A 14,975-nucleotide genomic window follows, 5' to 3' on the forward strand; every position below is an offset into this window, starting at 1 on the left:
TTCAGCAGTTCAAATTACATTCACATTCATCCCAAAACTTATAGAGATAAGTTTTGATCCAGTACAAACCAATAAATAAAAGACCTCTCTCAATATAATTCACACACAAAATGATTTTCAACCTAATGTAAGAGTCCTTCCTGTTTACTTCCTTTGTTCCCATTTCTTTTATGTTATTTAATTATTTTGATCCGTGGACCCATAATCGGAATGTGCCTTTAATCAGGAGACTCAGTCAAAGAAGTCTGCTTGTCAGGACACTGTTCCCAGGTTTCATTTCTGGAAAGGAGAAGTCCTACTCCTCGGTACGGAGTGGAGTTTAGGAACCAGGTTTGGAGGGAGTCAGATCGATTGGTCGGTTGACACTGGTTGTTGGCCAGGGACAGTGTTTTGCCTGACAATGATTGGTTCCTGCATGATGCATTGCAAGAACTGGGCAGAAGCATTTAGATCTTGAAAGTGAATGGAACGCTGTCCTGCTCATTGAAATAAAAGAGCTGCTTTATTGTTCTAAAAGCAGTGAGTGCGCGGCACATCCTTTGCTGTGAACTCGGAATGATGCGGAGTCTGCAGAGAAGATGGAAAACCTTGCCAGAGAAACCCATCTTATGTCTGGAAGGACGAAGCATCAAAACGAAAGCTGAACTTTGGAGAGACACTAACCAGAAATCATCCCAGCGCATCAAATATCTGGATTGGATTGGATTTGTTTATTGTCACCTGTACCGAGGTACAGTGAAAAGTATTTTTCTGCGAGCAGCTCAACAGATTATTAAGTACATGGGAAGAAAAGGGAAGAAAAGAAAATACATAATAGGGCAACACAAGGTATACAATGTAACTACATAAGCACCGGCATCGGATGAAGCATACTGGGTGTAGTGTCAATGAGGTCAATCCATAAGAGGGTCATTTAGGAGTCTGGTAACAGAGGGGATGAAGCTGTTTTTGAGTCTGTTTGTGCATGTTCTCAGACTTCTGTATCTCCTGCCCGATAGAAGAAGTTGGGAGAGTGAGTAAGCCAGGTGGGAGGGGTCTTTGATTATGCTGCCCGTTTTCCCCAGGCAGCGGGAGGTGTAGATGGAGTCAATGGATGGGAGGCAGGTTTGTGTGATGGACTCGGCGGTGTTCACGACTCTCTGAAGTTTCTTGCGGTCCTGGGCCGAGCAGTTGCCATACCAGGCTGTGATGCAGCCAGATAGGATGCTTTCTATGGTGCATCTGTAAAAGTTGGTAAGGATTAATGTGGACATGCCGAATTTCCTTAGTTTCCTGAGGAGGTATAGGCGCTGTTGTGCTTTCTTGGTGGTAGCGTCGACGTGGGTGGACCAGGACAAATGTTTGGAGATGTGCACCCCTAGGAATTTGAAATACCTTTACCCTTTTTGTTATTTTCTTTACCTTTCCACCACCCTGTGTGTGTATATAATATATATAGTTAGGAAAGGAGGGTTTTGGGAAAGGGATATTAGATAATCAATTACCTTTTCTGTCCATTTAATAATGTTGTACATAATAAAAGGCTACTTGTGTTAAAGTTACAAGCCTGATGATTGCAGTTTATTGGGCTCAGCAAAGGATCTCCGGCATTTTAAATGAAATCTAATTTTACCTGTGTTGCAACTTCAGGCCAAGTGGGGTTGGAATTGACCGCGCACCAGTACAGGCTGTCGTGGCACAATCAACCGAGGACTTTAAATAAATGGGGAACCAGTTCATTCATCCTCTTCTGGTCGTAATAGTAGATAAATACAAATTCTCCCTAGTTGCTTCATTCTGCTCAACTTCCCAATCCTTCTGTGCTTGTAATTCTTTCTCCAGTTTTTCCAGATATAATTCTCTATATCTCTCTTTCTCCCTTGCCTGAAATTTTAACTCTAACCTCTAATCTTCAAGGCGAATTTTGGCTAAGGTAACCTGGCCTGTCTCAGGTCCATAACTTGCGTCTGTTCCATGTCCAGCTGAGGGTAAATTGCTCAACCAGCACTTTTAATATCTCTGGCTTCCATGCTTGATGATGTCCATGAAATTCTATGCTTAGCTATAGCTTTTAGTTGCTCTATGGTTAGGGATGCTAATTTAGTCCAAGTTAAGTCCTTCTGTTGCACAAATGCTTTTACATCAAAGTTAGCCATCTTACTTTCTACTGTCAGTCTTCATGAATCTTATTATTGGAATTGATGTTTTTGTTTCAAATCATTTTGCCGATGTCACTTTTTCCTTCTAATTCCAATCCTTTATGTCCAATTTGGCTAATTTGCTCCAAAGGATATAAATCCCAAGTGCAACCCCAATTCTGTCACGGTCAGAATGTTCTTCCATTCTTGCTGCCTGTAATCAGTATGTTTTGTATGGAATGGGGCGTGACTTTTTTTAAACCCTTGGACCTGCATGCCAATTAAATCATTCAGCAGCAAGTTTTTGCTTGCTTTAAATAGACAACCATTTATACTTGAGCACTTCCGCCAAATGCACGCAACTCCATACACACTGTCTCACGAATGTACACAAATGCACAAAGATTGGATACTGATACAAATAGTGCACATTAACAGAGAACAGTGAATTTACGATTTACAGTTTCAATTTCCGGTCTAGCTTGTGGATTCAATGATTTAAATTTGCAGTGAGGGTCTTGTAAAACAGAGTTCATAGCCGGTTTCAGTCGAATATCAAGGCAGTTGCGTCTCAGCTGAACTTTGTACATTGGCTGCTTGATGACTTGCAGCTAGTTTGAATGTGGTTCTCAGATTGGCTGGCAACTGATGGATCGGAGATGGGACAGTCGTTTCTGCAGCTGTTGTCTTGCCGGTTATCTGCAGTCTACCCCAGTGTCTTCTGGCCCTTGGATAATTCAGGATCTCCAGAATACAGAAGCGAGTTTGGGTCACATGGCCAATGTCCACCAGAATGATTTAAAGCAAAAGGTCATTATTATAGAAGAGATAGATGGAGGCCTTTCACATTTAACTTGTGGAAAACTGGTCTTGACAGCTGTCTTTTGTTAAATTGCAAACTTATAGATAAAGAATGCAGGTGTCCGCTGACTCGGTTTTAAATAAGCTACGAACAATGATCCCCATATAACATTCACCTTGGTATCTCCATTCCAGGAGTGTCCCCCATCCATGTTTATTCAATTTGGAACTTTCTGGAAACATGATAGTCTGTGTTGAATAAGAGGTCACCTGACACCTTGGCAGCCATCCTAACAGCCCAGTGTCCATTTTGAATAAATAAAATAGTTCAAGAAACTTCCATACAAGCTCAGTCCATGTGGAAAGTTATGTAAATCACATGCCTTTACGAAGCAATTCAAAAAAAACTTAACATAACTCAAAATGCAAACATTTGATGCAGTTGGACGGCTCTTTGAATTAAGGTTGTGGCAGACTGTGGGGAGTTCTATTTTGAATGCAGCTGGTGCTATTTATAACCTGAGAGCTCAACACATTTTGATTGGGAATGAGGTGGGATTGCCAACATTTGTCCCATTGATGAATAGAAATTGTGCAAGAAATATCCTGATGCTAACTGGGGCAGGGGCAAGGGGACTGCAGGGCTCTTCCTTTTGGATTAATTAAGATAAATCAAATAGCATAACCCATCTTGTGAATAACTATTTTAAAAAGCCTATAAGTCAGTTGTATGAATTTTCTTTTTCTGTTGAAACCTTTTAGGACCACAGAGTCACGGAAATTCAGAAAAAGCCAAGTCAATTCTGGATGCCTTGATTGTCCAATTAAACAAGTTCTACTGCAGTGGGCTATCATACACACAGGTAAAGTTAACAACCAAACATGCAGTCTGATCACTGTAATGGAAAGTGGGCCACCTGCTGGAAAATGGACTTTGTGGAAGTTTAGCGTAATTTTGTTGGAGCAGACTCCATGGACCAAAGGGCCTCTTCTGTACTGTATAACTCTATGCACGTAGTCAATAACAGCAACAATATGCATTTATGTACACAATGCTGCATATAAAAACCTACACCCATTTTTAAGACAACACCTTTTTCACAATATAGGTTTGCAAACATCTATATTGATACAACACGTGCTGCACTGAAAACATTTTACTTGAAGTCTCAATCCATAAACTCAGAGCACACATGAATTTTGGGTCATTCAGATGATGAATTCTGTTTTGCAGGAGAGAAGGGGTGAACTGGCTCCCCTTTATTCAATCTCCTTAGTTGATCACAACAAAGGTTTAAGTTTACTTTTTACAAGGATATGCAAGAATGCCTAGGGTACTAGATTTTAGTGCAACCAAACTATTTTCAGGTTAATTCAAGTTATATGCATCACAATGAAAAGTTAAAATATCACTGTGTACTAACACTGATAGAAGAAGCCAGTTTGATATTGTTAACCTTTAACAACAAACTAATCCAAAACTATTACGAAGCAATCACTGACTGGCAACAGATTTTTTCAATAGAAGTACCTCAATTACTCTGGTAATTGATGGTTAAGTAATTAATAATCAGTAGATAATTAGAAGTCACTATGTTATTTCTGTATTTCTCCGTTAGCTTTCCTTATGAGCAAATTAAAGTACTTAACAGCTGGGAAAGAAATGGCATAAGCCTTGGACTCCCTCCACATCAGCAACACACAATGTTCCTCATTGTCAAGTCTGTCTTAATGAAAGGGACTTCAGTAAAGATATTAAGAGTCACAGCTTGATAAAGTCGGACATAAGAGATCAGTGTGCAAAATTAAACCATATGAGATTGCAAGTAATATATTGGCATCGATTGAGAATTGGTTAGCAAACAGCAACAAAGAGTAGGAATAAATGGGTCTTTTTCAAAGTGGCAGGCAGTGATTAGTGCTTGGGTCCCGGCTATTCACCATATATGTCAATGATTTGGATGAGGGAACCAAAAGTAATATTTCCAAGTTTTCTGATGACAAATCTTGGTGGGAATGTGAGTGGTGAGAAGGATGTTCAGAGGATTCAAGGTGATTTAGACACGTTGAGTGAGTGGGCAAATACATGGCAGATGCAGTATAATGTGAATAAATGTGATGGAGAAACAGAATGGGAGAGTATTATTTAAATGGTGATAAATTGGGGAATATTGATGTACAAAAAGGGCCATGGGTGTCCAGTACACCAGTCACCGAAAGCAAGCGTGCAGGTACAGCAAGCAGTTGGAAAGCAAATGGTTTTTAGTCTTCATTGCAAGAGGACGACAATACAGGAGTTAAGACCCGGGATCCTCCGCCGGCATGATTCTCCGTTATGCCGACGCCCGGAGGTTTCCCGACGTAGTGCGGCTGCCCCACAATGGAAAACCCCATTGACCAACCTGCGTAACGGAGAATCCCGCCGGCCAGAAATGTGGCGCAGGCGGGCGGAGAATCCCGCCAAAGATGTCTAACTGCAGCAAGGCCTTGGTAAGACCACATCTGGAGTAGCGTGTGCAGTTTTGGACTTCTTATCAAAGAAAGGATATACTTGCCATTGAGAATGTGCAGCAAAGGTTGACCAGGCTTAATCCTGGAATGGCAGGATTGTCTTACGAGGAGCGATTGGGTCAACTGGGCCTGTATTCACTTTAGAAGAATGAGAGGGGATCGATTTGAAATGTGTACAAATTCTCACAGGGTTGGAAAGACTGGATGCAGGAGTGTTGTTTCCTCTGGCTGGAGGGTCGAGAGCAAGGGGTCACAGTCTCAGGACATGGGGTAAGCTATTTAGGACTGAGATGAGGAGAAATGTGTTCATTCAGAGGTGAACTTATGCAATTCTCTACTACAGAAGTCTGTGGAGGCCAAATCTGAATATAGTTAAAGAGGAAATAGATAAGATTCCTAGACTCTTAAAGGTGTTAAGAGGCACAGGGAGAGTACTGAAGTATGGCATCAAGATAGAGGATCAGCCATGATCATGTTGAATGGCAGGGGACGCTGGAAGGGTAAATGGCCTACTGCTCCGGTTTCCTATATTAAAAGAAAGCATTGTCTAAGTTGAAAACAATGCGCATAATTAGCCAGAACCATTGGCGTTAACCTCAGCTTCTTGACAAATTAGCTATTTCCAACAACTGGACTATGGTGGGCTACAATATCGTTAGAGTATAAAAAAGGGATTTGGGGAACCACCTTTGCGCACAGGAAGTGTGGAAGAACCAGGTTAGATCTTCAGGGGTATTTGAACATCCTATCAGCATGAAGGATCGTTTCCAATGAACTTCAGGACTGGTATAGAGTGCAGTTAGTACTAGAACTGATTCAGTGACGGACACCCTGAACGTCAAAATCCCAGGAAAATGTAGTGCTTCTCAGAGGCAGTGACTATTTCTCTTTTGGCACAGGGAGATCAAGTTGTTGTCCACTTCTCTTGGATTCATCACTCATTTTAAAGTGTGGCATCGGGGTGGTTTCATTGGTAAGTATACTTTACCTATATTTTGCCTCTGTTAGTTAGTTGCCAAGTTTCTAAAACTTGCCTATACACAATAAAGTTTGGTACTATTTACTGAGTTGGTGTCTGAGTCTTTGCCTGATGGTTCTCTCTGTCGAATTCAAACAGTTTAAAAGGGCAATTTGGGTTCCAGTATTAGGCCATACAGAGCCTAATTAGAACAGTTTAAAATACCAAAACACCTTTGATTAAACTTGTAACAGATATGCCTTTTCAAAATATATTTAAGGTGTGAGAAATAAGGAACCAATCAAATAGTTTCTTGAATCAACGAAACTGGGAATTTATTTACCATGGCCCAAAACACATCACAAAAACTCAATGTCAAGCATTCAGCCCTTGCGCAGCCAGGAGCGAACACACATACACACTCTCCCACTTATTATGAGATATCAGTGCATTGGTAGGTTTCTGGTAGAGTTGGCTTCTTGAACCAAGCAACACGCTTATTCCAAAAGAGAGAGTGTGGAGAGCATGCAGCCCTCATCTTGATTTCTCGGAAGGTTTTCTCGACATAGCCTGGGCAAGGCATTCTTACCTTGAAATACTTCACCCATTATGTATTCCCAAGAGGTTTTGGGTGAGTCTTTCTGTAGCAGCCATTGTTTCTATATCTAATACTTGGGTATTTTCAATATCTCTTCCTGAGACAGTTAAGAGTTTTGATGGGTGTCTGGACATGTTTCCTTCTTCACACTCTCAAAGGGTGATTTGGTTGTTTCTAATTTCGATCTTGGTATGTGGCTGTACATTTTTAAGCTGTTTGCTCTGTCTCAGTTCAAACTGCAAAATTTCCAAGTCGTTGAAAGTTGAAAAACTATGTTTTCAAAAATAATAGCCTCGTAACAATTCTCAGTACCATTCATGATGGTGACAAAGTAACCCTGGATTAGTAACCCAGAGGCCCAGGCTACTGCTCCGTGAACATGCGTTCGAATCGCACCATAGCATAAAACCATAGAAATGTTACAGCACAGGAGGCCATTCAGCCCATCTTGCCCATGCTAGCCTGAGCACAGCCAGTTACCCTTTCTAATCCCTCCTTCCTGCATCCGGTCCATAGCTTACAGCACTTACGGTGCAGATCCAGGAAATGTTAAAACAGTTTCCGGTATCTGCCTCCACCACCACCTCAGGCAGCAAATTCCAGACTCCCACTAACCTCTGTGTAAAACAAGTTCTTTCTCATGTCCCTGCTACACCTTCTGGCACTCATCTTAAATCTATGTCCACCAGTTCTAGAATTCTCCACCAAGATAAACAATTTTATTCTGTCCACTCTATCTTTTACTCTCATAATTTTGTACACCTCCATCAAGTCACCTCTTAGCCTTCTTTGTTCCAAGAAAAATAACCCCAACCTATCCAATCTCTCCTTACAGCCTCGCCTTTTAGCCCTGGCACCATTCTTGTAAGCCTCTTATGCACTCTCTCCAGGGCAATTACGTCCTTCCTGTAATGTTGTGATCAGAATTGCACACAATACTCCAGTTGTAATCTCACCAGTGTTTTATACAATTCCAACATTATATCCTCACTTTTATATTCTATATCTCTCCTAACAAAGGAGAGCATTCAATGTGCTTTGTTTACAACTTTGTCTATTTGAACTGTTGCCTTGTGTACTTGTACACCAAGATCTCTCACTTCATCGACCTTCTTAGTATATTCCTATTTATTGTGTACTCCCTATTTATTGTTTACTCCCTAGAACTGTTTGACCTTCTTAAATGCATGACCTCACACTTCTCTCTGTTAAATTCCATCTGCCATTTTATTGCCCACTCCACCAACCTATCTATATCATTTTGGAGATATATATCCTCTACATTGTCCACTGCTCGGCCAATCATTGCCGTCTGCAAATTTCCCAATCGTGCACCCCACATTCACATCCAAATTGTCAATATATAATACCAACAGTAAGGGTCCCAACTCCGAGCCCTGTGGAACACCACTTGAAACAACTTTCCATTTATAAGGGTAGCCATCGACCATGACCCGTTGTTTCCTGTTACTGAGCTAACTTTTTATCCAGTTTGCCACATTTGCCATGCATCCCATGGGCTTTTATTTTTTTGACCAGCTGGTAAAATTTGAATTATTTTTTTAAAAATCTGATATTGAAAGCTTGACTCAGCAATGGTGACCACCTATTCATCAATTGCCATAAAAAAAACCATCAAATTCATTAATGCCCTTTGGGGAAGAAAATCTGCCTTCCTGACCTGGTCTGCCCCATATGTGACTGCAGATCCATAGAAATGTGGTTGATACCTAACTGCCCTCTGAAATAGCATAACAAGCCACTCAATTCAAGGTATTTAGAAATGGAACCACAAATATTGACCTTGCCAGCGACACCCACATCCCAATTAAAAACTTGTTGAAATAAAAACCAGAGAGCTCAAAGAATAATGCAGCTAAAATCAGAGTGACAGTTTCACTTGGAAAATGGGTGGAAAGAGAGAAGCGCAGCACCTGCTAGCGGCAGTTCGGAAAATATATAACAAGCAGCACAAGTACAAGAGTTAACAGACAGTCTGAAAATTATATGCAAGCTATAATTACATAAATCAGGAGTACCTTATGTCATATACTGGAGGGCGAAGGTCATGTGGGCCATGAGCAAATGCACAGTGAAGTCCATTTTTCACACAGTGCCCACGCGCATCTGTTTCATGGATGCATGTACCAGTCTTATAATAGCGTAGATGATACTTTCTTTCTGTGTCCCCAGTTGTTCGATGGAGATATGGACAACTAAAAAGGAAAAAAAGTTTGTTTACATCATTAACTGCAACTCTACCACACCAACTGTTCATTGCAAATTTGAAATACTGTATAAGATCTATTAGACATATTGTCTTAGGCAAATTGAATTCCATTTTTTTTTTAAATCTATAACTTCAGGTACTCTTCAGTGTCCAGTGCAATTTATTAGGAAAGACAGTGTCACAATCATGTGGAGGTACATCTGGAATTAATGATCTCCGCTCAATTGCCAGTCACAGGGGTTCCTTCAGTAGGTTGCATTTTTGGAGATGCAAGAAAACCATAAAAACTTTTTAACCAGAGGGTCATTCGACTGAAGCCACAGATCAAGAGCATCAAGTGGGTTACAACAAGAAAGCCTATTTGCCTCTTGTACAACTGTATCATGAAGAGAAAGGAAATTAACGTCAATTAAAAGAGAATGATGCAATTGGTCTTTCGACAGAAGGAAAGTTGCAGTATTGTCCATTATCCAGCAAGGTGGCACACTCGCATATACTCACACCCAAGTTCCACTTCATTTATTGAAAATTAGGTATTTCAAAGTAACAACAATTACATTGGCTCTTTGTTCTGTCATCAGATGCAAGCATCGCACACTTTAAGTCGCTTCCCTCTTTATACAAGTGGTTTCATAAGAATTTGGATTAGATTCGATTGATTATTCAAAATGCAAATTTACATGGCCTGAACACTTTGGGGATAAACGGCATGATTAGCAAGTGTCCAGTGGCATCTGAAAATATGCAGCTCTGACAATAAGCAGTTTCAGAAAGACGCTAAAATTAATATGTAAATTGAAGTGGTATATGTTGATGCAAAGTTGTAGATGTCCTTCTCAGAAGGTTACGCCAATAGCCTAAAATACATTTATCATTCTAATCAGTAACTATGGAAACAAGATAAAGTGGCAGCAAGCCACTGATCAATCCCATTCCACGATAGCCTAACTAATTAAAGACATTCAATGTTTTTGATAAGGTCAAAGTACTTTTCCATCTTCTTCCCCCACAGTAAACACATTAGCTATGATGAAATTGCTCCAAGGCTCCAATACGCTCTAAGATAGTCCTTAAAGTTTTCCCTACTCATTTGAAGGGCATAGGTCTGCTAAGCAGAAGGACGAACGGTGGAAATCAAAACCTCGTTCAGTGTCATACCACGACACATTGGAACAGTCGACTACTGGTTTTGACAAGGCAGGTATTAACTTGAGAAACTTAAATGCGGAATGCATGTTCCGCTTTGATGAAAAGCTAAACAAAGGATCACAATTACCCAATTTTATTTTTTCAGTTAAGGAGCAATTTAGCATGGCCAATCCACCTACCCTGCACATCTTTGGGTTGTAGAGCCGAGACCCATGCAGAATGTGCAAACTCCACACAGACAGAGATCAGGAGCCAGGATCGAATCCGGGTTCTCAGCGGCATGAGGCAGCAGTGCTAACCATTGCGCCAATGTGCGGCCCCAGGGGATCACAATTAAATAACTTATAACAGTGATCACAATTTAACTAATAAGTTCCTTGAAGTCCAAAGTAGGAAACATTTAGTTGGAGGAAACAAGGTTTCCAAAGGACTTGTCAAATTTGTCAGCAAATCATGAATGTAAGTCCACAATGCTATGCCTAGAAATACATCAGAAAAGCTGCACTTTGTATATTTATTTTAAAATGTTAATTTCTACTACAATCCTTCTGTCACCCCTATATTAACAGTTTTGCTGATTTTGAGAGCAGTTCAAAACCACAAAAGCCTAAATCTAGGCTTCAAATACATTAGCTGATGCAAATGCCCAAGAATAATTTACAAATTGCACGAAAAGTGAATTGTAAAACATGTTTATGTGTACTGAGTTTGGAACTCAAGGACTACAGAAGTGTATTGTGTGTTTCTAGGACTATTCAAGAGAAATGTGCAATAATTAAGACAAATGTAAAAGAAACATTAACCCAGTATCAACACAAATGGCCAATTCAAACAACCAGCTGGTTATGTTGCAACTTCAGAATATTTTTTCCCATAATACAGCAAATAAGGACAAAATATTATCACCTATAACAAACTATTCATATGCTATAAATTCTACTTAACCTACATTATTGAAATTTTATAACGAAGCAGGAAAATAGGAACATTATTAATACAAGCTTTTTTTAAAAACTGCATGAAAAAACACATCAATTCTTAAAATGAAATTAAACTGCTTCAAGGTGCAAAATGTCAGTTAAAAATCAGACTGCAATTTTATTAATGCTAAAAGATGAGTGTGCTTAGTTGACCAAGAACAGCATTAACAGTTGCAACACTTCATCAGTTAGCTGAATGAGCCAATGCTGGTCATTCTGGTCACAGATTCACTCACGCCGTACAGAATCTGCCCAAGAATACCAAAAGGCAATGCGATAATACTTCAACTGCTCATCAAGCACAACAGTTTTCTGTGGATGATTTTCTATCCACAACTGTTTAGCCACCAGACTTTGGTTGACATAAGCTACTATTAGGAAACAAAGGTAGTTTTAAGGGATTTGTATTTGTATTGGTGAACATTAGAAATAAGGTGAAATTTTAATTTAATGTTTGTGTGCCTGGAATTGTAAAACCTATAATTCGATTCATGCTGGACAACGGTGCATGTGTGTGTGAGAGTTGGTTTAAATTCCAACTGTGTTTCTATTGTGCTTATAGATTGTGTAGTTTCTACAACAGTTGAAAATCTTAAAGGGGAAGTAGTAAAATGTGGATACTGGATTCGTTGTTAAAAGTGGAGTGAAAGCTTTGATTCATTTGGAAAATCTGGACTGGATTTCGGTATGTGAACTGCTAATGGGAAACATTATTATGAAATATTTTAAAGCATGGTTTTGTGAGTGGAGTTTGGAAACTCTCACGTGACAATCAGCTGGGGAAATTCACAGACACTAACTTGGGCTCAGAGCATAATGTGTGTATTTGACCATAGCCAATCTGTGTGCTCGAAGGGACTGTGTGTTAGTGAGACCATTGTAGCTTAAGATGTATATTGTAATCTAGGTTAATCTTTAAATCCATGTGTATTTGTTAAACTTGGTGGGAGGGAGAGGATTAAAGAAGTGTTGGATCATTATTCGATTTTTCTATGTATATATGTTTTTTCTCGTTATTAAAACTAATTAGCGACCCTGTGACTTTGTTCCACCACGGTTTGTTTTTAATAGTTATGTTCCTTTGAGCCAAGATTCCATTCTGGGATCTTCTGGTCCAGTTACAACACCAACAGGGATCATAACACTACCAACTATTTCACATCCCATGCAAGCAGAAGCAGTAAATAATTGATAACACCAGCTGAGCGCTGCAGTCCTGGAGAAATTCCTGCCTCGGTGGCTAAAGATCAAGTTAACTGGGGCCAGCACCAAGCTCCGTCACTGCTGGGTCATATTCAACTTGGCCATGAAAATTCATTTCTAGAAATCGTGATTTTTTTTTTGGTACTTGCGGCCTTCTCAACATCATATTTGGTAGAATACTTGCACTGGAGCTCAATGAAATTTGCAATGAAGACTCTTGCCTCAGCAGAAGTTTGTGAATTCGAGTCCCATTCCAGAGTGTTGAGCACATAATCTAGGCTGGCATTCAGTACAGTACTGAAAGGGTGCTGCACTATCGGAGTACAATCTTTCAGGTGAGGTGTTAATTTAAAACCTCATTGTTCTGTTCGGTGGATAGAAAAGATCTCTCGACTTGATTTGATGAGAAGCCAGAGTGCTCTCCGGTGTTCTGGCCAACATCTCAAACTGATTTGCTGGTCACTATCACATTGTTGTTTGTGGGAGCTTGCGATACATCAATTTGCTGCCACGTTTCCTACATTATAACGATGTCTACACTTCAAAAAGTACCCTGTAAGCTGTAAAGCCCTTTGGCACATTGAGGTTGTGAAAAGTGCTATATAATTGCAAGTCATTCCTTTTGACATTTGGCTGTCACACATTTGTAAACAGAATTTTCTCTATTCAGATTGAAGAAATGTATGAATTGTGAATGCCAAGAATAAGGAAATTATCAACTACTCGCGTCTACAAATTATCAATTATAGCATTTCCGCTGTATTTTTATAGGAATAACTTGTCTTCAGGAAAGTAAATTATAGTCTTATTTTAAATATTTCAGAAGGAATTTGAATATCCCAGATTTATGGTTAAACACCAAGTAGATTTGGAAAAAGGACAACAGATTTCATCAGAAATTTCCCAACACGAGTTTTGTACCTCACAGTTCAATGTCACACTGATACCAAATGTGGCAAAAGACAACCAAACTTGCTAAATTAAGCTTGGCAGCAGCAATAACTACTTTTCAAAATGGAAACAAAATATTGCATTTAATAAAGAGAAATCATTAAAAAGGGTAATTAAGAAATCATATGGTCTAGGCCAATAATATTTATACTGTGTTCAGGTTCTTATGCAATTGCAAAATGGGTTTGCTTTATCCTGGGGGGGGGGGGGGATCGGAATATAATATTCACCTTTCAAGCATGTGCAGCACAGCCACAGAACACATTTAATCGGTAGACAGATTTCTTAAAATAAAGCAATTGTTCTGTCAGTCGTTCAATTCTTCTTGACAAAACAAAGGGTTCTGGATGACAGGCACATGGCCTATTACAGAACTGATGTAGAGCTGTTGAGAAAAAGCTGAATCTGAAAATTTACGAAGTACTCAGTTATATTTTTGCCCAATAAAATTGGACGTGTGCAGAGCCCAATGGGTCAAGCACAATCGATTGCCCCTGCAAGTTCAATTCAGTGCCACCTTAAATCCAATTATATCAATTAGAAACATCAGGAAATTAAAATAGACAAATTACAGAAATGTTACAGAGCAAAGTTGGACAACATAAAAATTTAGCAATTCTCCATGTAATTAGAAAGAGTAGGTGACAATTCAAAAAGAATTTGTACATCAAAGTGCATACAGGGGTATTTTGAGAGATCCCATCACCAGTAGGGTTAGCTGAATGAAAATTGCAGCAACACTGCACAGGATTGGAAACCTGAAATATCCACGAGAAGTATTTAGCATCTCAGAGGTCATCATTATTCTGAGCATGTCCATCATTTAAAAAAGAGTACTGCATGTTTAACTGTAAACATTTTAACTGAAGATATCACAAGTCTATTTATCATAATCCACAAAGGAACCTTGTTCATAAAACATCAGTTTCCCTCCAACTAACTTTGGTTTCATCTAACCCACAGAGATCTACTCAAGTAACTTGCTCAATATCTACACACAGACGGCGATAAATCCCTCAACCACTCTACATCTGTTTAGTGCTACATTGTTATTATTAATTTTTTTCCCCCAATTTTCCATTTCTCTCCATAGTAATTTAATAAATTGTGGGATTAGTCAGATACCTGCCTTTCTCCAATTCCACCAAATTGTAAAAATGAAACCATACATATTATAGTGAACAAACCCATTTCAAAACAAATCACATGAAAAGTCGTCCCTTGCATACTGCAAGTGATAAATCAGGATTTACCAATCAACATGTGGAATTAATGCCTACAAGTCGGCATAAAATGTCTCCAGAACTTGCTCCGTTGTGAACTTCCAATATGGTCTTTGCAGTAAATTATATTCAAAAGAACGTTAAATGCATAACTCAAAACATTTACCGCAAATAGAACATGTTATTACATTATTAATAATAATAATCTTTATTATTGTCACATGTAGGCTTACATCAACACTGCAATGAAGTTA

At 39.3% G+C, this 14,975-nt stretch overlaps 1 protein-coding gene across 2 annotated transcripts in view; it reads right to left on the bottom strand.

The window, feature by feature from the left end:
- Positions 1–14,975, bottom strand: part of unkl (unk like zinc finger) — a 262,287-nt gene that overhangs the window by 110,382 nt on the left and 136,930 nt on the right. For both annotated transcript variants that reach the window (XM_072481215.1, XM_072481214.1), the window contains exon 3: positions 9,025–9,201. In XM_072481215.1, coding sequence (XP_072337316.1) covers positions 9,025–9,201 — 177 coding nt within the window. The remainder of the gene's footprint in view (positions 1–9,024; positions 9,202–14,975) is intronic.

The sequence above is a fragment of the Scyliorhinus torazame genome, chromosome 17, assembly GCF_047496885.1.
Source record: "Scyliorhinus torazame isolate Kashiwa2021f chromosome 17, sScyTor2.1, whole genome shotgun sequence".
Taxonomy (NCBI): Eukaryota; Metazoa; Chordata; class Chondrichthyes; order Carcharhiniformes; family Scyliorhinidae; genus Scyliorhinus; species Scyliorhinus torazame.